This window comes from Aquarana catesbeiana, linkage group LG03 (genome assembly GCF_042186555.1).
Source record: "Aquarana catesbeiana isolate 2022-GZ linkage group LG03, ASM4218655v1, whole genome shotgun sequence".
In the NCBI taxonomy this organism is placed as follows: domain Eukaryota; kingdom Metazoa; phylum Chordata; class Amphibia; order Anura; family Ranidae; genus Aquarana; species Aquarana catesbeiana.
This window is the reverse complement of record NC_133326.1, coordinates 16527083-16551154: the sequence shown is the minus strand read 5'-3', so window position 1 is coordinate 16551154 and position 24072 is coordinate 16527083. Positions and strand designations below refer to the sequence as shown.

Here is a 24072-nt window from a genome sequence, read left to right as displayed (position 1 = left end):
AAATAAAATGTTACCCATGCCCAATGAGCCAACCTCTTGACACCCACATAACGCATATGTGCGGCACCAATAAGTGTGGGCAGGGGCAAGGTTTCTGCGCTAAGAGCGTGCTCATTGTGCGCTACCAGCACAGTGACCGAGCTGTCCCCGGTCTGTAGTCATGATCAGGAGCTGGCGGGAGGGGGGGGCTCCTGATTATGTGGCCACTGTGATAGCCAATCACAGTGGTCACATGATTAAAAAGTCCAGCTGTCATAGCACTCGGACTCGGTCTGTAGTCATGATCGGGAGCTGGTGGGATGGCCTTCCAGCCATGTGACCACTGTGACAGCCAATGACAGTGTAAAGAGAAAGTCTCCCTATGGCCACACATCCATGACATCCCTGAGGTGTGCGTGGCAACCTCAGCCTGGACTCCGACCAGGCCACGCCCCAACATGTTTCACAAAACGCGTTGGGGCGTGGCCTGGTTGGAGTCCAGGCTGAGGTTGCCACACACACCTCAGGGATGTCATGGATGTGTGGCCATAGGGAGACTCTCGTGACTCTGAGCCATTGCAGTAGCCGGGATGAGCTCCCTCTCGAACCAGCACTCCCAGCGGTGGATGCCATAAGACTTGCACCCCCTGCAATAGAGCCTGAGCGGCACCCAAAGCAGGTCTTGGGTCACAGTGAGCCAATGACAGTGGTCATGTAATTAATAAAAAGTTAATTGCGCCCCCCCCCCAGTTGTAATGACCAATTTAAGCCTCCAAGCACACAAGTGTATATAAATGCTGCTATCTATGCTGGATCTTTCTGCTAGGAGATGGCAGGAAAAGATCAAACGTAAAAAATGCTTGCTCTGGTGAGTAATTACTAATTTATTAAAATAAATGAATGTCATAAATGTATTAAATTATACATAAATTTAATTTGCATGCATGGTCTAGATGTCATGGATAACGCATTACATTATAGTCTTCAGACCTTGACCACACACTGCTCACCATATGAAGAGCTCCGGAGATTGTGTTTAGCACAACTTCACCACCCATGCACCATGGTGTCCCCAAAATATTAAAACGCTGTTCTTCATTCCCTAAATAACTGCCCACCTCTTCGGCTGCTGACACCATTGTCCTTCCCGATCTGTCCAGCATATGGCAGGATGCACCAAGCATTAGATGCACACAGTCCCAGAAATCCACGGAGGAGCACTCCTGGCCACACTCCCCAACCACGCATGCACAGTCCACTCTCTTTTACTCTTCCAAAAAAAAAAAAAAAAAGGCTAAGCTGTGAGAGCATGGACCGGGTAGGGAGGGAGGCCAGGAGTGCTCATTCGTGGATTTCCGGGGCCACGTATTTGGCGCTGGGTGCGTCCTGCCATCTGCAGGATGGATTGGAGAGGACAATAGTGTCAGCAGCTGTACACTACAGTGAATGTTACATTTCTCAAGGGGCAGGGGATTACTTTGCTCATGAGACTATGTTTGTTTGTTTTTGTTTTTCTTGCAATGAATGGGAGTTCCTTTTCTTTAAAGGGTAAGCTCACCTTTACACGTTTCCCAAAAAGGACCCCATGCAGCTTAGCGCCCTCAATATATTAAAATATTATATCGTTAATAAGATTCTGGTCTTAGGATTATGATGTGCTGCTGCCTCCTCTGGAAAACTCCAAAAATTGGAGCGACTAAAATACAGAGGTATGGAAAAGAGGAAGGTGGCGCTGCCCCTCAACTGCAGAGTGACCCTCCTATCCACCTCCTGCTGTGATTGGGCTCCTGTGTACTCAAACAGCCCCCCCCCCCATCTTCCCGCAGCGCTGACGGGTTCTCCCCTCTCCCGCCAGCGGCTGCGGAGGGGTGCTTTCAGGATGTAGAGCAGGGAAGGGGTCGGTAAATATGTAATTTATTGTTCCCTTCCTTGTCTTAATGAATAAAGTCAGTGATTCCTCCTGATCACTGACTCTGTCCATTCATAACTGAAGCATAGTAAACGGTCTTCATTCTTAGCTGTGTTTACTATGCTTCAGTTTGTGAATGAATGGGAAGCTCCATACAGAGCTATTCCTGTCCATTCATTCTGTGCAGCTCAGTCTGCAGAAATTAAGATTGAGGGGGCTGTGTCCTCGAAAAAATAAAAAAATTAAATTGTAAAATAAATAAATAACTAAGATGGTAAAGAAATAATACAAAAATCAAAAATCAAAAACTACTGATGCTAGTGGCTGAACTACCAGGGCCGCAAAGCTTACACTTGTGATCGGGCCCTGGTGCTCCGCTACCGTGGTGCCTGGGGGTCAGGGGGCCCTTTATGTTTTGGGGTTTTTTTGCATCAGGGCCCTGAAGTTTCTAGTTACACCCCTGACTCCCAGCCTCCCTCCCCCCACATGCACAGTCCACTCTTAGACATGTGCAGATCGAAAAAATGTGTTTCGTTTTGAATAGATTTGTTATGCTACTAATTTAGTTGAATTGATGCGTTTCGTTTAATTTCATTCTGTCTATTAACCCTTTCACCGCCAGGTCTGTACGTCGTACGGACCCAACGGCGGGGGGTATCACATACAATCCAGGGGCTGCAGCCACCGGAAATTTTGTGAGAAACTGACAGGCGCTCCTCTCCATGTCGGCTGCCAGGGGCTGAAGGGGGAAGGAGAAGAGTGGACACACGTCTTGCTCTCCTCCCCTTCTTCTTGTGACCCAGAAAGTGTCATCTCTGACGTCACTTCCGGGTCAAGCTCTCGGTGTCCCGGCTCGCTTTGCCAGGAAATAATGTTTTGCAATGCGATCTGCATTGCAAACAGTGGCGGCCCATTCATAGGGGGCACATGGGCGCCGCCCCCAAGCTGTTTAAAAAAAATAAATAAATTGTCACTTTAAGAGTGACCAGGCGCCGGACACGCGGCGGTCTATGGGAAGCTTCGCAGCCTGTAATCAGCTGATTGCAGGCTGGGAAGCTGATTTGCCTGTGTTTAGGGTGTGGTCGGGGTGCACGCAATGCGCCCGCAAACACCCCCACTCTACTGTGATTTGTCAGTATGGCATGGTAACTGGTTAGGATTGGCGCTGTGGGGGTGGAGTCGACTGGGACCAGAGGAGAGGACAGTGGGTGGTGCTATTTCGTTTCTTTCCGGTTTCCCGGCCACAGTGGGGGTGGAGTTGACTGGTGTGCGCACGGTGGATTAGGGGTAGTGTGTATATAATTTATTGGGGGAAATGTATATAATTTATGGGGGTAATGTGTATAATTTATGGGGGTAGTGTGTATAATTTATGGGGGTAATGTGTATAATTTATGGGGGTAATGTGTATAATTTATGGGGGTAGTGTGTATATAATATATGGGGGGTAGTGTATATAATTTATGGGGGTAGTGTGTATAATACATGGGGGTAGTGTGTATAAAATACATGGGGGTAGTGTGTATATAATATATGGAGGGTAGTGTGTATATAATATATGGAGGGTAGTGTGTATATAATATATGGAGGGTAGTGTGTATATAATATATGGGGGGTAGTGTATATAATTTATGGGGGTAGTGTGTATAATACATGGGGGTAGTGTGTATAAAATACATGGGGGTAGTGTGTATATAATATATGGAGGGTAGTGTGTATAAAATACATGGGGGTAGTGTGTATATAATATATGGGGGGTAGTGTGTATATAATATATGGAGGGTTCTCATCACATAGGGTACTGTTTGTCCCCTATGTGAGGAGAAAAAAAAGTTAAGTAAAGAAAAAAAAAAATTTGCATTTCCTAGACCTTTGCGGTAATATTGTGTGACATAAAAAAATTCAACTACCACTATTTTATTCTCTAGGGTGTCTGCTTTCAGAAAATATATAATATTTGTGGGTTTTGTGTAATCTACAGGCATAGAATTATTTTTTAACCACTTGCTGCCCGCCATATAGCAGAATGATGGCGGCAAAGTCGTTTCAATATCCTGACCGGGCGTCATATGACGTGATCAGTATATTGAGCCGATGCGCGCCCCCGGGGACCCGCATCGCGCCGATCGTTGTTGCGGTGTGTCAGTCTGACACCCTGCAACTCCGATCTAGGTAAAGAGTCTCTGACGGAGACTCTTTACCATGTGATCAGCCGTGTCCAATCACGGCTGATCACGATGTAAATAGGAAGAGTCGGTGATCGGCTTTTCCTCACTCGCGTCTGACAGACGCAAATAGAGGAGAGCCGATCAGCTGCTCTCCTGACAGGGGGGGTCTGTGCTGATTGTTTATCAGCACAGCCCCCCCTCAGATCCTACCCAGGACCACCAGGGAAGCCGCCCAGGACCACCAGGATGGCCACCACACTGGACCACCAGGTGTGCCCCCTAGACCCCCAGGGAAATACCAATATGTGCCCAGGCAGCTGCCAATCAGTGCCCACTCCAATGCCTACCACTGCCAGTGCCACCAGGGATGCCTATCAGTGCCTCATATCAGTGCCGCGTATCAGTGCCCATCAGTGCCACGTATCAGTGCCCAGCAGTGCTGTTTATCAGTGCCCAGCAATGCCGCCTATCAGTGCCCATCAGTGCCGCCTATCAGTGCCACCCTATCAGTGCCCAGCAGTGCCGACTTTCAGTGCCCATCAGTGTCGCCTATCAGTGCCCATCAGTGCCAACCAGTGCCACCCAGTGCCACCCATGAGTGCCCATCAGTGCCGCCTATCAATGCCCATCAGTGCTGCATATCAGTGCCACCCATCAGTGCCGCCTACCAGTGCTCATCAGTGCCACCTACCAGTGCCCATCGTCAGTGCCTGTCAGTGCCCGCTCATTGGTGCCACCTCATCGGTGCCACCGTATCAGTGCCTGTCAGTGCCGCCTTATCGGTGCCCATCAGTGAAAGAGAAAACTTACTTATTTACAAATTTTTTTAACAGAAACAAAAGCAAAACTTTTATTTTTTTCTAAATTTTCGGTCTTTTTTTAATTGTTTAGCAAAAAATAAAAACCGCAGAGGTGATCAAATACCACCAAAAGAAAGATCTATTTATGGGAACAAAATGATAAATATTTAGTTTGGGTACAGAGATGGATGACCGCGCAATTGTCATTCAAACTGCGACAGCACTGAAAGCTGAAAATTGGTCTGGGCAGGAAGGTGTATAAGTGCCTGGTATTGAAGTGGTTAAACATGTGTGAAAAAAAAACGCAAAAACGGTTCTGGCAGCGAATGGGTTAATTGTCTAACAAATTCCAAATTTTCGGATCAAAATTCGATTCAAATCGGTCCAATAATGATCGACGGATTCAAATTCTGTGTGGAGAATAGCTGGTTGTTAAGGAGCAGCCCAGGAAGAAGGACGCCGCGTCCTTAACAACCGGTGACTCTTCAGCTGACAGCGGGCTTCCCCACCGACAGATGAAATGTAAAACAAAAGAATGCCGGCAATAGAAAATCCTGAAAAAAAAAAAACAGCTTGGGGTCCCCCTCCCAATCCATACAAAGCCCTTGGGGCCTGGTTGACTGCACATGCACTGGGAGAGCTCATTCGTGGATTTCCAGGGCCACTTATTTGGCGCTGGGTACGTCCTCAAAAAAACGAATCCATGCCACAGATGTGTGATGTCTCTCTCAGCTGCAGACCACCTAAATGTGTAAATATTCAATAACAGACATGTGCAATTCGTTTAGTTCAGAATTAGTTTTTTAACGAATTTTGACAAATTCGTTAATTCCAAAATTTTCGAATTTCTGAATTTTTCAATTTCCGAAATTACGAATTTCCGAATTTCCAAATTTTCGGATTTTGGGAAATCGAAAATCCGAAAATTACATTAACTATTAAATTATAGGTATTGGAATTTCCTTTCAAATTTGGCTGTTAGTGAACGTAACAAGTACGAATTTATCCGAAGTTACGAATTATCTGAAATAACAAATGCCGCATCTAAACGAATGGAACATAACGATTTAATAATAATAATTAACAATAATAATAAAACCTTATTATTATTTATTATTAATTTGTTCCATTCCATTTGTTTAGATGCGGCATTCGTTATTTCGGATAATTCGTAACTTCAGATAAATTTGTATTCGTTACGTTCACAAACAGCCAAATTTGAAAGGAAATTCCAATACCTATAATTTAATAGTTATTGTTTCAAATTTTACTGATTTTCTTTCTTTTTTTCAGATTTTCAAATTTTCGTATTTTTGAATTTGAAAATTTCCGAATTTTCGAATTCCGAAAATCCGAAAATTCTGAAATGCAAAATTCGGAAATTCGAAAATCCGTATTTTCGGATTTCCCAAAAAAGCAAAAAAAAACCGAATGAAACGAAAACAAACTAATTTTTTGTCAGTGCACATGTCTATTCAATAAATAAATTGTGACTGCGCTCCCAAACTATCAAAATGCTAGAGTTTTATTTTATCTATTTACATCATACTATGATAAAACAATAAATAAATGAATAAATACCACATCAATCTTATCAACAACATAAATAAGTTAAAAAAAACTTAAAAATTCATAAAGTCCATAAATGGTGTCAATTTCTGTGTCCAAATAGATTATTCCACAAATTAATTATAAGAATCCATATCATACCTGCCACATTGCATAAAATTGTAGCACGGCCAGCTCCAGCCGGGAACACAGGCTGTGAGCCGCACTGGGCATGTGCAGAGTAACGTCACCCAAGGCTCCGCCCTAGGCTGGGTGCGTCCTGCCATCTGCAGGACAACTTGGGAAGGACAAGAAAACGTCATCCAGAAAGTGTGAAGACCCCCAAATAATCACACAGCTTGTGTCTGGGTAACCCAGAAAGTGTGAAGACCCCTACAGAATCACCCACCATGTGTCTGGGTCACCCAGAAAGTGTGGAGACCCTCAAATAATCACACACCTTGTGTCTGGGTCACCCAGAAAGTGTGAAGACCCCCAAACAATCACCCACCTTGTGTCTGGGTCACCCAGAAAGTGTGAAGACCCCCAAACAATCACCCACCTTGTGTCTGGGTCACCCAGAAAGCGTGGAGACCCTCAAATAATCACCCAGCTTGTGTCTGGGTCACCCAGAAGGTGCGGAGACCCTCAAATAATCACCCAGCTTGTGTCTGGGTCACCCAGAAGGTGTGGAGACCCTCAAATTATCACACACCTTGTGTCTGTGTCACCCAGAAAGTGTGAAGACCCCCAAAAAATTAAACACCTTGTGTCTGGGTCACCCAGAAAGTGTGAAGACCCCCAAATAATCACACACCTTGTGTCTGGGTCACCCAGAAAGTGTGGAGACCCTCAAATAACCACCCAGCTTGTGTCTGTCACCCAGAAAGTGTGGAGACCCTCAAATTATCACACACCTTGTGTCTGGGTCACCCAGAAAGTGTGAAGACCCCCAAATTATCACACACCTTGTGTCTGGGTCACCCAGAAAGTGTGGAGACCCCCAAATAATCACCCAGCTTGTGCCTTGGTCACCCAGAAAGTGTGAAGACCCCCAAATAATCACACACCTTGTGTCTGGGTCACCCAGAAAGCGTGAAGACCCCCAAATAATCACACACCTTGTGTCTGGTTGACTGTGTCTAGAGTGCGTTGCAGCACCCAGTTGGAGGGTGCACCATATCCCGCCGAGGTGCTGGCCGAAATCCGCACTTTATATACAGTACTGGGCTGCAAGGCAGAGAGCGCAACCCCAGTCTCATTTCCTCCAACTTCTACCATGGAGACCACGCCTGAAGGTGACAAGGACAATAATGTCACAAAGAGAGAAGAAATCTGGAATAGTCCACAAGCCCTAGAGAAACACTTGTGAAAGTATTTATAAGAACACAGCTGCTTGTCCATTTAAACTGCATATAAATTCGTTCTGTGAGAATGGCGCAAAAAATCAAAATGTTTCCAGGCTATAGTTTCTGCATTTGGAAATGTGTGAATGTCAAAAATACTGCATTATGGCCACTAGATGGTGCTATAAGTCTGCTCCTCAGCACCATCTAGTGGCTATGATGTGGTATTTTTTACATACATTCAAATTGTACAGAATATAGCCTGAGAGCAATTAATGTGACCCATTGACAGAAAACGAATTAACATGCAGTTTTGGTGGATGAACAGCTATGGAATTTTTTTTTTTTTTTTTTAATAAATACTTTCTTTGGTGTTTAACTACTTGAAGACCGGGCCTTTTTCTGGCACGTGTTGCTTACAAGTTAAAATCAGTATTTTTAGCTAGAAAATGACTTAGAACCGTCAAACATTATATATATATATATATATATATATATATATATATATATATATATATATATATTTATTTATTTTTAGCAGAGACCCTAGAGAATAAAATTGCAGTTGTTGCAATATTTATGTCACGCAGTATTTGCGCAGCAGTCTTTCAAATGCTATATTTTTTTATTTTTGGAAAAAATACACTTTCATGAATTAAAAAAAAAAAAAAACTGTAAATTTAGCCAGATTTTGTGTGTGTATGTGTGTATATATATATATATATATATATATATATATATATATATACACACACACACACACACACACACACACACACACACACACACATACAATATATATATATCTATATAGATATATCTACTGTATATAGATATATCTATATAGATAGATAGATATATCTATCTATATCTATATATATAGCTATATATATAGATATATATAGATATATAGATATATATATATCTATATATCTATATATATAACTGAGTTTTTTTTTGTTTGTTTTTTTTAAAAGCAATCCGAGTGGCTGATGAGCATCCTTCCCCCTAAAAAGAATTTGTACTGAAGAAATGCAGAGACAGTTCACAAATGACCCGGTGGGAAAGTGGCCGGGCCGCCTGATGCCCAACGGTCAGATGTCCAGAGAAGTTGTGGGCCCTAAGCTTTCCCTCCTCATCAGGATCTTTCCCTGCTGCTAGCTAGACATGCGCACTGCCGAAAAACGTGTTCGTTTTGGGGTCATTCGTAATGTCGCAATTCGTAGATTCGTAAATCCGTAAATTCGAAAATAAGAAAGAAAATCCGAAAATTCGAAAGACTAACTAATAATAACTAAGTATTAAATTGTAGATATTGGAATTTCCTTTCAAATTTGGCTGTTAGTGAACGTAACGAATACGAATTTATCCGAAGTTACGAATTATCCAAAATAACGAATGCCGCGTTTAAACAAATGTATCTAAACAAATGGAACGGAACAAATTTATAATAAATAATAATAAAAAGTTTTTATTATCATTATTGTTATTTATTATTAATTGGTTACGTTCCATTCGTTTAGATACGGCATTCGTTGTTTGGGATAATTCGTTACTTTTTGAAATTTTGAAAGGAAATTCCAATACCTAGAATTTAATAATTAGTAATAGTGAAGTTATTATTATTATTTCCGATTTTCGAATTTACGAACATTCAGAAAAATGAAACGGGTTTTCGTTATTTCGGATATTTACGAATTAACGAATTTGTCAAAATTCATTAAAAGACTAATTTGGAACGAAACGAATTGCACATGTCTACTGCTAGTACTGTCCCTACTAGACGGGGTACCGGTCCCTACTCTACTAACTCGCAAAATGTGCGGCGGCACTAACCGCACCGCACGAAAAAGGTCTTTAGGTTTTCGATATTGGAGCGTTTGCACAAGCACAAGTATTATCGGCACAGATACCGGTATTGGTGCAACACTAGAGGTATTATGTTTCTTTCCTGCGTTCAGGAACTCTAATGCCTATCAGCTATTTTTCTCTAAACTATATATTTGGGTTTATTTTGCTTTTAAAAAGCAATTTTAAAGACAAAGGCGACTTCTGAAGACATTCTTTTAAGCTTACCGTCTTTCTGCGCGGAGTATTCTATGCGGTACTTGGTGATGTGGCCATTGGTTTGCTCAGGCTGAAGAGGCAGCCATTTAACATGGATATCCTCCGGGGTCTCACCGTTCAGTGACAACATGGGGGCAGCTGCTGGTACTAATAAAGAAATTGATAATCAGTAATGCACAGAGGTACTTTATACTTTATTAGGCCCATTGGTGGAGATATCCAGCGGTTCCCCCACCACCACCCATAACCTCTCATGGGCAGTATGTTGTTGTTTCCATTGCCTGGCAGAATATTGGCCTCTCCTTATATTATGAATGTTGGAAATGGCCTTCATGACCACATGTGGGATCAGTACAAGGTTGAACCCCCATCCCATACATACACTATATTGTCAAAAGTATTGAGACGCCTGCCTTTACACGCACATGAACTTTAATGGGATCCCAGTCTTAGTCCGTAGGGTTCAATATTGAGTTGGCCCACCCTTTGCAGCTATAACAGCTTCAACTCTTCTGGGAAGGCCGTCCACAAGGTTTAGGAGTGTGTCTATGGGAATGTTTGACCATTCTTCCAGAAGCGCATTTGTGAGGTCAGGCGCTGATGTTGGAGGAGAAGGCCTGGCGCGCAGACTCTGCTCTAATTCATCCCAAAGGTGTTCTATCGGGTTGAGGTCAGGACTCTGTGCAGGCCAGTCAAGTTCCTCCACCCCAAACTCGCTCACCCATGTCTTTATGGACCTTGCTTTGTGCTCTGGTGGGCAGTCATGTTGGAACAGGAAAGGGCCGTCCCCAAACTGTTTCCACAAAGTTGGGAGCATGAAATTGTCCAAAATGTCTTGGTATGCTGACGCCTTAAGCGTTACCTTCACTGGAACTAAGGGGCCAAGCCCAACCCCTGAAAAAAAACCCCCACACTATAATCCCCCCTCCACCAAATAATTTGGACCAGTGCACAAAGCAAGACCCATAAAGACATGGATGAGCGAGTCTGGGGGGGAGGAACTTGACTGTCCTGCTCAGAGTCCTGAACACCTTTGGGATGAATTAGAGTGAAGACTCTGAGCCAGGCCTTCTCATCCAACATCAGTGCCTGACCTCACAAATGCGCTTCTGGAAGATGGTCAAACATTCCCATAGAAATGTGGAGGTCAGCCAAGTCCCTACACCCCAAACTTGCTCATCCATGTTTTTATGGACCTTGCTTCATGCACTGGTCCAAATCATTTGGTGGAGGGGGGATTATGGTGGGGGGGTTGTTTTTCAGGGGGTTGGGCTTGGCCCCTTAGTTCCAGTGAAGGGAATGCTTAAGGGATCAGCATACCAAGACATTTTGGACAATTTTATGCTCCCAACTTTGTGGGAACAGTTTGGGGATGGTCCCTTCCTGTTCTAACATGACTGCGCACCAGTGCACAAAGCAAGGTCCATAAAGACATGGATGAGCGAGTTTGGGGTGGAGGAACTTGTCCTGACCTCAACCCAATAGAACACCTTTGGGATGAATTAGAGCAGAGACTGTGAGCGAGGTCTTCTCATCCACATCAGTGCCTGAGATCAGAAATGCTCTTCTGGAAGAATGGTCAAACATTCCCATAGACACACTCCTAAACCTTATGGACAGCCTTCCCAGAAGAGTTGAAGCTGTTATAGTGGTAAACGGCGGGCCAACTCAATATTGAACCCTACAGACTAAGACTGGGATGCCATTAAAGTTAAAGTAAAGGCACGTGTCCCAATACTTTTGACTATATGGTGTATGAAACATCCACATCCCAACTCTGCTGTCATAAGCCAACTGCCAAGTCATCTTCACCTTCAAAAAAAATAACAAAATGTACAAAAGAGTATGAGCCATAAGACAGGGTAGGAATGTTGGTGATGTGGGAGGGGGGGGCAGTGCTTTGGTGGGGGGGAATGTGTGAAGGGGGCAGGGCTGTGGGGTGGGTGTTTGACGTGAAGAGGGCCGAGCACACTAATGTTGGGGGGGATTTGTGATAAGAGAGGGGGCAGTGCTGTGGGGGAAGATGTAAAGGGGGCAGTGCTGTGGGGGAAGATGTAAAGGGGGGCAGTGCTGTGCGGGAAGATGTAAAGGGGGGCAGTGCTGTGCGGGAAGATGTAAAGGGGGGCAGTGCTGTGGGGAGGGGAGATGTAAAGGGGGGGCAATGTTGTTGGGGGGTGTGAAAGGGGGCACAGTTCAGCTGGGGGATGTAAAGTCAGCAGAGGACAGTACTGTGGGGGGAGGGATGTAAAGGGGGTAGAGGACAGTACTGGGGGGCAGGGGTGATGGTTTGAAGGGGGTTTAGGACTGCTGTGAATAAAGGGGGGTTCAGTACATCAGTGGTCTCCAAACTGCGGCCCGGGGGCCAGATGTGGCCCTTTGCTTGCTTCTATCCAGCTCTTTGAACACTATTTTCATCCACTGATACCAACATTGGCGCATAATCCCACTGACACCAATGAAGGGGCAGAATTCCTCCCAAAGACACCAACAATGGGGCCCAATGACACCAACAATGGGGCCCAATGACACCAACGATGGGACGCTAGTCCTCCTACTGAAACCAAAGGTGGGGCATTGTTTATTTCCACTAACCTCAGGACCTTTTCTACTCCCGATGCCCACAGTCCGGCCCCCCTTAGGTCTGAAGAACAGTAAACTGGACCTTTGTTTAAAATGTTTGGAGACCCCTGCAGTATAATATTGTAAAGGGGGGGGGGGGGTGGAGGTGATATACAGGGGGCCTGAGAACACTACAGTGAAGGGGAAACTGATGTGAAGTACAGGACTGTGATTTGGGGGGGGGGGGGGATTGAGGACATTGATGGAAGCGATTGTAATATAGGAGGAGAGGGCTGAAAAAAAAATTGGTGGATGGAAATTTTACTGGTTGGACTTCTGTGAATTTTAATTCAATGCCCCTGGTTTTGCCTATTCTAACTAATTCTGTCTCAGCCTTACCATCTAGTGCTGCTTTAGGAAAAAAAAAAAAGACACACAGGTCAACGTTCCATGATTATGACGTCCCCGAAAAAACATCATAATTGGGATACCCAGGTATAGTATCAACCCCCTCTAGAGTTCTTCTTGACTTCATTCCATTCAGTAAAATACAGGCGTGCATTAAACTCGTCCCCGGGAATGTAGCTGGGATCAGAGAAGACGGAACAAAGCCAATTACCATCATCCCATGTCTGAACCACCAGGGGCTCCGAGGCACGGCTGGCTCCTTGCGGAGAATAAGCGACAACATAAAAGGTATAATTGGTCCCCGGCTCCAAGTACTTCACATTCAGCTCTGTGGTGTCATTATTAACTGCAAACTGATACTCCATATTTTCAGAACCTGTAAGACAAAAAGAGGAAAGGTTTGCGAGGAGAACGCAACCCGGCTTTACATATTCGGCAGGGGTATCCTACCAACAGAGCTGTAGCCATGGACTTTTGTAGGTCATATAGAAAGTGACATCACATAACTGATTATATAAATATACAAAATGTATTATATATAAAATTTAAAATCACATAAAACACCACATCCATTATCGTTCTCACACATTATTTCATCCAATGATCCACGTGTGGACTCTACGCGTTTCAAAAGATCTTCTTTTAGGCGAACATGTGAAAGGTAGCGCCCGCATTCATCTTTCTTAGGGATGCATCGATATATGAGCATCTGAAAATGATCGGCCGAAAATAGGGTTATTGACAATGCAAAATTGTGTCCTATTGACTTCAATTCAAAAATCGAGTCCCATCGACTTCAATGCAAAAACGCCCTCCTATTGACTTCAATGCAAAAACGCCCCCTATTGACTTCAATGCAAAATTGTGTTCTATTGACTTCAATGTAAAAATCACAACCCATTGACTTCAATGCAAAAACGCCCCCCCCTTTTGACTTCAATGCAAAATCGTGTTCTATTGACCCATGCAAAATCACAACCCATTGACTTCAATGCAAAAACGCCTCCTATTAACTTCAATGCAAAATCGTGTTCTATTGACTTCAATGTAAAATCACAACCCATTGACTTCAATGCAAAAACACACCCCTGTTGACTTCAGTGCAAAATTACATCCCAATGACTTCAATGCAAAAACACATTTCAAAATGATCTTCCACAGGAGCACATGTGAAAGGTAGAGCCCGCATCCATTTTTCTTAGGGATGCACCAATATATCGGCGGCCAAAATATATCGCCCGAAAAAAGGGTTTTTGGTGTTTTGCCGTAAGTTAAAAAAAGGTGCCGAAATTGGCATGCAGTGTCTTATTGACTTCAATGCAAAATGATGTCCTATTGACTTCAATGCAAAATCGCATCCCATTGACTTCAATGCAATAACGCCTCTTATTGACTTAAAGCGGAACTTCAGTCATTTTTTCATCTTTCCATCTATTGAATCTTCTGCCCTTGTTGTTGTTTTAACTTTGGATAGTAAAATATTTTTTTTCTGCCAGTAAATACCTTATACAGCCCACTTCCTGTTTCTTGTCTGGTAAAAACCCCAGGGTTGTGACATCATGCACAGCTCTCTCTCTTGTGGGACGAGTCATAAGAGGGCCAATGAGAGCTGCAGAGCTCACGTCCCATTGACTTCAATGCAAAAACGCCCCCTACTGACTTCACTGCAAAATCGCATCCCATTGACTGCAATGCAAAATCACGTCGCGTCGACTTCAACGTAAATACGTCCCATTGACTTCAATGCAAAAACGCCCCCTACTGACTTCAATGCAAAATCGCATCCCATTGACTTCAATGCAAAATCACGTCCCGTCGACTTCAATGTAAATAGGTCCCCTACTGACTTCAATGCAAAACGGCGTCCCATTGATTTCAACGCAAAATTGCTTCCCACTGACTCCAATGCAAAAACGGCGGCCACAATAATTGAATTAAAAAAAAAAATTAAAACTGTCCATTTCGGTTTTCAGCCAAGTGCATCCCAATTTTTTGGTTTCGGCCCAGAATTTTCATTTCGCTGCACAAATAATTTTTCTTTTGCTTGTTTGTAGAGCACATTTGAATGAATATCAATGTCAAAGAACCTGATCTCTTTAACCACTTCACATCCAGGCCATTTCTGACACTTCGCTCCTACATGTCAAAAATCATCATTTCTTTGCTATAAAATTAGATAGAACCCCCAAACATTATATATGTTTTTTTAGCAGAGACCCTAAAGAATACAATGGCGGTCATTGCAACTTTTTATCTTGCACGGTATTTGCGCAGCAATTTTTCAAACGCGTTTTTTTTGAAAAAAAAACAGTTTCATGCTTTAAAAAAAAACAAAACAGCAAAGTTAGCCAAATTTTTTTGCATTGTGTGAAAGATGAAGTTACGCCGAGTAAATAGATACCTAACATGTCACGCTTCAAAATTGCACACGCTCGTGGAATGGCGCCAAACTTTGGTACTTAAAAATCCCCATAGGCGACGCTTTAACATTTTTTACTGGTTACATGTTTTGAGTTACAGAGGAGGTCTAGGGCCAAAATTATTGCTCTCGCTCTAACGTTCGCGGCGATACCTCACATGTGTGGTTTGAACACCGTTTTCATATGTGGGCGGGACTTACGTATGCGTTCGCTTCTGCGTGCGAGCTCACGGGGACAGGGGCGCTTTAAAAATTTTTTTTTTTTTTTTTTATTGTTAATTTTACTTAAAAATTTTTATTTTTACACTTTAAAAAAATTTTTTTTTTTTTGATCACTTTTATTCCTATTACAAGGAATGTAAACATCCCTTGTAATAGGAATATGAGACGATCAGTCCTCTTTACAGTGAGATATGGGGTCAATAAGACCCCACATCTCACCTCTAGGCTGGGAAGCCTAAAATCAAAAAAAAAAATAAAACGATCGCCGCTTCACAGCTGAAGCGGCGCCGTTTTTTTGAATGCAGAGGCCGGGCGTGACGTCATAACATCGCGCCCGGCCTCCGAACGATCATAGAGACTCCGGCGACCATCTGGTCCGCCGGAAATCTCTATGGTGAACATCCGGCGCCGGCGGATCCGCTATCCGACTCACCGATCGCTGAGGTGAGTCGGTAGTAGCACCGGAGGGCGGCGGGAGGGGGGGGACGTCCCCTCCCGCCGCCCGTAAGAACGATCAAGCGGCGGAACAGCCGCTATGATCGTTCTTATGGTGTACGGAATCGCCGGCTGAAAATGCCGGTATCTGAATGATGTCTGTAGCCTCAGACATCATTCAGATATAAGCCCCGAAAGTCGAGGACGTCATATGACGTCCTCCGGATGTCAAGTGGTTAAAAATAAAATAAAAATAAAAAATATGCCTTTGATTTTAAAGAGACTGGGTTCCATGACATTGATCTTTATTCACATGTGCTCCTGAGGAAGATCATTTGAAACGCGTTGAGCCCACATGTGGATCATTGGATGAAATAATGTGTGAACCTTATAAAGGACGTGGTGTTAGATGTGATTGTGAATTTTAGGTTTAATACATTTTGTACTTTTATATAATCATCTATGTGGTGTCACTTTCTATATGCCCTACAAAGGTTCATGGCTACAACTCTGTTGATATGATATACTGTGCATTATAGGATGTGGGCATGTAGAACACAGAACTTCTATCTATAATACTTTGCATATTCGCCAAGCGAATGTTCAGGATATACGTACCGCCTGTCTTAGTGTAATGTAGAGAGAAGCCAATGACCCTCTCCCAGTTGCTCTGTGGTCTCCCCCAGGTCACCGTGACTGTCCTGCTGGTCACAGCCAGGGCTCTTAGGTCTTGTGGTGGACCAGGTAGACCATTCTGGACCGTCACATGGAGTCTAGTTGTGGCACAAGCACTGCCCAGTATGTTGGTAGCCACACATTGATAATACCCAGCATCCTCCAGGTCGATCTGTGTGATCACCAGGCTGCCCCTTGACTGAATCCGGACTCTCCCGTTTGGAGAAAGTTGCTGTCCGTTCTTCAGCCAGGTGATGATAGGTTCTGGATCTCCGGTAGCGCTGCAGGAAAAACGAGCCGTGCCAGCCCGTGCCCGTGTGATGACCTCTGGCGGTTGCGTAATAAACGGGGGCACTAAAACAGGACATGAAAAAAAAAAAGAATCTTCAATAAATAAACTGATCCATAAGTCGAAAAAAAAAATCGTGAAACTAAAACAAATATCAGGTTATGAGGCTAATACAATTCATGACACGTGTGGAATGTTACAAATCAGAACCTTACGGTGAAATATCAAATATTTTCATCATTTTCTTTAGATGTGTGTTGGCTGGCTACAAAGAATGTGTTCCCGCTCGTTCATCTCAAAATTGGCAACAACTGGCACTAGTATGATTTCTGCTTGGCTGTCAGTAAAAAAAATAAACTTAAAGCGGAAGCAAATCCATCCATTTAACTGTTTCAGATAAGTTACATTTCCGGCACGTGCCGGGAATGTAACCCTCCCATTGGTTGTGCTCTCAACCAGACTGTCAAACCATCCAATGGCTGGTGTCATAACTGATCACATGTGCAGCACCATGGCAGTTGGAGATTAAACAGAGGCCAAGATGGCCGCTTCCTTGGCTGAAAACGATAGAAGAGTTTACTTCCACTTTAACCACTTCAATGCCGGGCACTTTCGCACCTTCCCGCCCAGGCCAAATTTTCAGCTTTCAGTGCTGTCACAAGTGACAATTGCGCGGTCATGCTACACTCTACCCAAACTAAATTTTTATCATTTTGTTCCCACAAATAGAGCTTTCTTTTGGTTTTATTTGATCACCTCTGCGGTTTTTATTTTTTGCTAAAGGAATAAAAAAAGACCTAAAATTTTGAAAAGAAAAATTTTTTTTTTTTAGTTCTAAAATTTTGTACATAAGTAAGTTTTTTCCTTCACTGATGGGCACTGATAAGCTGCACTGATGGGCACTGAAAAGGCGGCACTGATGAGGCAGCACCGATGAGGTGGCACTCATAGGTGGCATTGGTGGCCACTGATAGGCGACACTGATGGGCACTGAAAGACTGCACTGATGGGTACTTATGGGTGGCACTGATAGATGGCACTGATGGGCACTGATAGGGGGCACTGAAAGGCAGCACTGATGGCTGGCACTGATAGATTTTACTGATAGGCATCACTGGTGGCACTGGCACTGGCAGGCATTTTTCTTTGGCACCGATTGGCAGCTGCCTGTACACTGATTGGCATTTCACTGGTGGTCTAGGGTGGCATACCTGGTGGTCCAGTGTGGTGGCCATCCCTGGACCATCCCTGGTGGTCCTGTTGGCATACCTGGTGGTCCAGTGCGGTGGCCATCCCTGGTGGTCCTGGCGGCATCCTGGTGGTCCTGGATGGGCATCTGAGGGGGCTGCGCTGATAAAGAATCAGCACCCCTCCTGTCAGGAGAGCAGCCGATCGGCTCTCCTCTACTCACGTCTATCAGATGTGAGTGAGGAAAATCCGATCAATGGCTCTTCCCGTTTTACATTGTGATCAGCCGTGATTGGACACGGCTGATCATGTGGTAAAGAGTCTCCATCAGAGACCCTCTACTTAGATCGGAGTTGTGGTGTGTCAGACTGACACGCCGCAACAACGGTCGCCGCGGTGCGCGCCCCCGGGGGCGTGCAGAGGCTTGATATCCTGACAACGTCATATGGCATCCGGGTCAGAATATCGCAACCACTTTGCCGACGTAATTTTTCTATATGGCGGGCGGCAAGTGGTTAAAGAGAACCTGTCCTCAGTTCATCATCCTGACATCTTCTGGCAGTTTTTGGGCCACTGCAACTTGTGTACTGATGTCATTTTAGAATCTTCCTCTGTCCTCCCCTCTGTAGCTGCACTTGATTCCCCCCCCCCCCCCCCCCAGAGATATCTCGTGTCTGTGGCCGTACTCGATCTTCTCTGAGCTGTTGGACCTTCACTGGATTGGTGTCCTCACAGTATGTGACCAACCCAACCGGGACAAGGGTTCTTGGAAGAGTGTAGCTTTTTGCTTACTGATTATGGGCCATGGCATTTGAGGGAGTTGCAAGCATTTAGGAAGATGTCCCGTTATATAATGCAAGAGGACATTATTACATTTAACAGTCAAGGAAGCCATGATGGTCTCTGCCAACTTGAAAGAAGATGCATGTGAAAAGAAAGCTGGTTAATGAGATTTGGACAGCCCTGGGTCTTATTGAATACTGGTGTCAAACCTTCTGGGCGGACAATGTCCTGAGTCACCTAGGCTTGTCTAGGTGACTAGTTGTTAATTAGTTCATGTTAATTAGATCACTGTCAGCTATTAGTTGCTTGATGCGGATTAGCATACTGTTTATGTTGCCTGTTCCTTAGATAGGCTAATTGCTTAAGATAACATGATCAGGGCCTTACCTAATCTTGTGTGCTATAAATTCTGTCTGAGTTTACAATAAAGTGAGTTCCAGTTTGTACCTAAGCTAGTTTCGTCTAGTATTTTGGGTACAATATTCAGCTATCATACCTGGTTCCTGGTTTCAGACGGGAGGAAGCTACACTATATTACCAAAAGTATTGGGACGCCTGCCTTTACACGCACATGAACTCTACTGGCATCCCAGTCTTAGTCCATAGGGTTCAATATTGAGTTGGCCCACCCTTTGCAGCTATTACAGCTTCAACTCTTCTGGGATGGTTGTCCACAAGGTTTAGGAGTGTGTCTATGGGAATGTTTGACCATTCTTCCAGAAGGGCATTTGTAAAGTCAGGCACTGATGTGGATGAGAAGGTCTGGCTCACAGTCTCCACTCTAATTCATCCCAACGGTGTTCTATCGGCTTGAGGTCAGGACTCTCTGCAGGCCAGTCAAGTTCCTCCACCCCAAACTCACTCATTTATGTCTTTTTGGACTTTGCGTTGTGCACTGGTCCAAATCATTTGGTGGAGGGGGGATTATGGTGTGGGGGTGTTTTTCAGGGGGTTGGGCTTGCCCCCTTAGTTCCAGTGAAGGGAATTCTTAAGGCATCAGCAAACCAAGACATTTTGGACAATTTCATGCCCCCAAATTTGTGGGAACAGTGCGGGGATGGCCCCTTCCTGTTCCAAAATGGCTGCTTACCAGTTCACAAAGCAAGGTCCATAAAGACATGGATGAGCGAGTTTGGGATGGAGCAACTTGACTGGCCTGCATAGAGTCCTGACCTGTAATAAGCTTTTTCAATGTGTTTGTTCTCATTGTTATTTTTTCACATATTTCTGTTGTTTCGCTCCCCTCACCTCCTGAAGAAGCAATGTGTTCCTGCAAAACGCGTTAAGGTTTTTTACCCGTGGATGACACCTCAAGTATATGCAAAAAATGATAGGAGCTGATATTTTCTTTTTTATTTGACATGTTTTGGTGTCTGTATATATATTTATATATAGTTACATAGTTAGTCAGGTTGAAAAAAGACACAAGTCCATCAAGTTCAACCAAGAAAGAAAAATGAAAAATATAATCCCATATACACAAACCTATACCCAAATCTATGGGTTGGAATTTAAGGGAGGTTTTGTATGCACATACTGTATGTACATGGACATAATATATCACCGTACATATCTTCTTAAAGATTTTGCTGCTAAACCCCCCCCCCCCCATTCCCCAGTTATTGTCTTTTAACACTTCAAATAGACTGGACAAATATCCTCTGTACTGCAATTAGCTGAAGTAGAATTGCATTGGATTCCACTTCTGTGTCTTATTGAAGAATCAAGCTGTCTGTAGATGGTGCCAAGTCAGCAGGTGACCACACTGTCCAGGCAGACTGGGTCAATCGAGGTATGTCAATGCATAAAGCAGCATTTAAAACAGAACACAACATAGCAATTGTATTTAAAGCAGAGCTTCACCCAAATGGTGACTTGGCTCCTCTGCAATACACTCGCCCTCCGCTGTAGATACAGGTGCATCTCACAAAAAATTTGAATATCTTCAAAAAGTCAATTTCAGTAATTCAATTCAAAAAGTGAAACTCATATATTATATGTACATAGTTTCATAGTAGGCGAGGTCGAAAAAAAGACAAAGTCCATCAAGTCCAACCTATGTGTGTGATTATATGTCAGTATTACATTGTTTATCCCTGTATGTTGTGGTCAGTCAGGTGCTTATCTAATAGTTTTTTGAAACGATCAATGCCCCCCACTGCCTGTGGAAGGGAATTCCACATCCTGGCCGCTCTTACAGTAAAGAACCCTCTACGTAGTTTAAGGTTAAACTTTTTTTTCTTCTAATTTTAATGAGTGGTCACATTTCTTGTTAAACTCCCTGAAAAAGTTTTCTCCCTATTGTGGGGTCACCAGTCCGGTATTTGTATATTGAAATCATATCCCCTCTCAAGCGTCTCTTCTCCAGAGAGAATAAGTTCAGTGCTCGCAACCTTTCTTCATAACTAATATCCTCCAGACCCTTTATTAGCTTTGTTGTCCTTCTTTGTACTCACTCCATTTCCAGTACATCCTTCCTGAGGACTGGTGCCCAGAACTGGACAGCATACTCCAGGTGCGGCCGGACCAGAGTCTTGTAGAGCGGGAGAATTATCGTTTTATCTCTGGAGCTGATCCCCTTTTTAATGCCAATATTCTGTTTGCTTTGTTAGCAGCAGCTTGGCATTGCATGCCATTGCTGAGCCTATCATCTACTAAGACCCCCAGGTCCTTTTCCATCCTAGATTCCCCCAGAGGTTCTCCCCCCAGTGTATAGATTGCATTCAGATTTTTGCCACCCAAATGCATTATTTTACATTTTTCTACATTGAACCTCATTTGCCATGTAGTCGCCCACCCCATGAATTTGTTCAGATCTTTTTGCAAGGTTTCCACATCCTGCGGAGAAGTTATTGCCCTGCTTAGCTTAGTATTGTCTGCAAATACAGAGATTGAACTGTTTATCCCATCCTCCAGGTCGTTTATGAACAAATTAAATAGGATTGGTCCCAGCACAGAACCCTAGGGAACCCCACTACCCACCCCTGACCATTCTGAGTACTCCCCATTTATCACCACCCTCTGAACACGCCCTTGTAGCCAGTTTTCAATCCATGTACTCACCCTATGGTCCATGCTAACGGACCTTATTTTGTACAGTAAACGTTTATGGGGAACTGTGTCAAATGCTTTTGCAAAATCCAGATACACCACGTCTACGGCCTTCCTTTATCTAGATGGCAACTAACCTCCTCATAGAAAGTTAATAGATTGGTTTGGCAAGAACGATTCTTCATGAATCCATGCTGATTACTGCTAACGATACCGTTCTCATTACTAAATCTTGTATATAGTCCCTTATCATCCCCTCCAAGAGCTTGCATAGTATTGATGTTAATCCAACTGGTCTGTAATTCCCAGGGATGTATTTTGGGCCCTTTTTAAATATTGGTGCTACATTGGCTTTTCTCCAATCAGCTGGTACCATTCCAGTCAGTAGACTGTCAGAAAAAATTAGGAACAATGGTCTGGCAATTACTTGACTGAGTTCCCTAAGTACTCTCGGGTGCAAGCCATCCAGTCCTGGTGATTTATTAATGTTACGTTTCCCAAGTGTAATTCTGTCCTCTGTTTGCCATGAAGGTGCTTCCTATGTTGTGTCATGAGGATAAACACTGCAGTTTTGGTTACTAAAGCCCCCCGATTCCCTTGTGGAAACTGAGGAGAAGAATAAATTCAATACCTTCGCCATCTCCCCATCCTTTGTAACCAGATGTCCTTCCTCATTCCTTATGGGGCCAATATGGACTGTCCTCCCTTTTTTACTGTTTACATACTTAAAGAATTTCTTGGAATTTTTTTTTTGCTCTCCTCCGCTATGTGTCTTTCGTGTTCTATCTTAGCCACCCTAATTGCACCCTTACATTTCTTGTTGCATTCTTTATAAAGTCTGAATGCTGATGATGATCCCTCAACCTTGTACTTTTTGAAGGCCTTCTTCTTTGCTTTTATATGCATTTTTACATTGGAATTAAGCCATTCAGGACTTTTGTTCGCTCTTTTAAATTTATTACCCAATGGGATGCACTGGCTAATGCCCTTATTTAATATGCTCTTAAAGAGAATTCATCTCTCTTCCATGTTCTTTGTTCCTAAGATTTTATCCCAACTTATATCTTCTAGCAAGGTTCATAGTTTAGGGAAGTTGGCTCTTTTGAAATTCATTGTCTTTGTATTTCCCTTATGTTTCCTATTTGTGTGATTTATACTGAAGCCAATTGACCTGTGATCACCGTTTCCTAAATTGTCCCATATTTCCACATCCCTGATCAGGTCTGTATTGTTGGTAATCAGTAGATCCAGTAACGCTTTATTTCTAGTTGGTGCGTCTACCATCTGACCCATGAAATGGTCCTGCAGGACATTTAGGAACTGGTGAGCCTTAGACGAATACGTGGTTCCCTCGGCCCAGTCTATGTCTGGATAATTAAAATCCCCCATTATGATGACAAATATAGATTCATTACATACAGAGTGATATATTTCAAGCATTTCTTTCTTTTAATTTTGATGATTACGGCTTACAGGTAGTGACACCCCAGAATTCAGTATCTCATAAAATTAGAATATTACATAAGAGCAATAAAAAAAAGTATTTTTAATACACAAATGTTGACTTGGTGAAAAGTCTTTCCATGTACAGTATAGTATGCACTCAATACTTGGTCAGGGCTCCTTTTGCGTGAATTATGGCATCAATGCGGCGTGGCATGGAGGAGATCAGCCTGTGGCACTACTGAGGTGTTATGGAAGCCCAGGTTGCTTTGATAGCGGCCTTCAGCTCATCTGCATTATTGGTTCTGGTGTCTCTCATCTTCCTCTTGACAATACCCCACAGATTCTCTATAGGGTTTAGGTCAGGCGTGTTTTCTGGCCAACCAAGCATAGTGATACCAGGATCATTAAACCAGGTATTGGTACTTTTGGCAATGTGGGCTGGTGCCAAGTCCTGCTGGAAAATGAAATCAGCATCTCCATAAAGCTGGTTAGCAGAGGAAAGCATGAAGTGCTCTATACATTTCTGGTAGAGGGCTGCACTGACTTTGGATTTGATAAAAAACAGTGGACCAACACCAGCAGATGACATGGCTCCCCAAATCATCACTGACTGTGGAAACCTCACGCTGAACCTCGTGCAACTTGGATTCTGTGCCTCTCCACTCGTCCTCCAGATTCTGGGACCTTGATTTCCAAATGAAATGCAAAACTTACTTTCATCCGAAAAGAGGACTTTGTACCACTGAGCAACAGCCCAGTCCTTTTTCTCCTTAGCCCAGG

General features: G+C 43.6%; 1 protein-coding gene across 1 annotated transcript in view; it reads right to left on the bottom strand.

The window, feature by feature from the left end:
* Positions 1 to 24072, bottom strand: part of IGDCC4 (immunoglobulin superfamily DCC subclass member 4) — a 147903-nt gene that overhangs the window by 37529 nt on the left and 86302 nt on the right. Inside the window, exons 7-10 of the mRNA XM_073618324.1 lie at positions 16479 to 16889; positions 12996 to 13160; positions 9827 to 9964; positions 7526 to 7696 (exon numbers count right to left, since the gene is read on the bottom strand). Coding sequence (XP_073474425.1) covers positions 7526 to 7696; positions 9827 to 9964; positions 12996 to 13160; positions 16479 to 16889 — 885 coding nt within the window. The remainder of the gene's footprint in view (positions 1 to 7525; positions 7697 to 9826; positions 9965 to 12995; positions 13161 to 16478; positions 16890 to 24072) is intronic.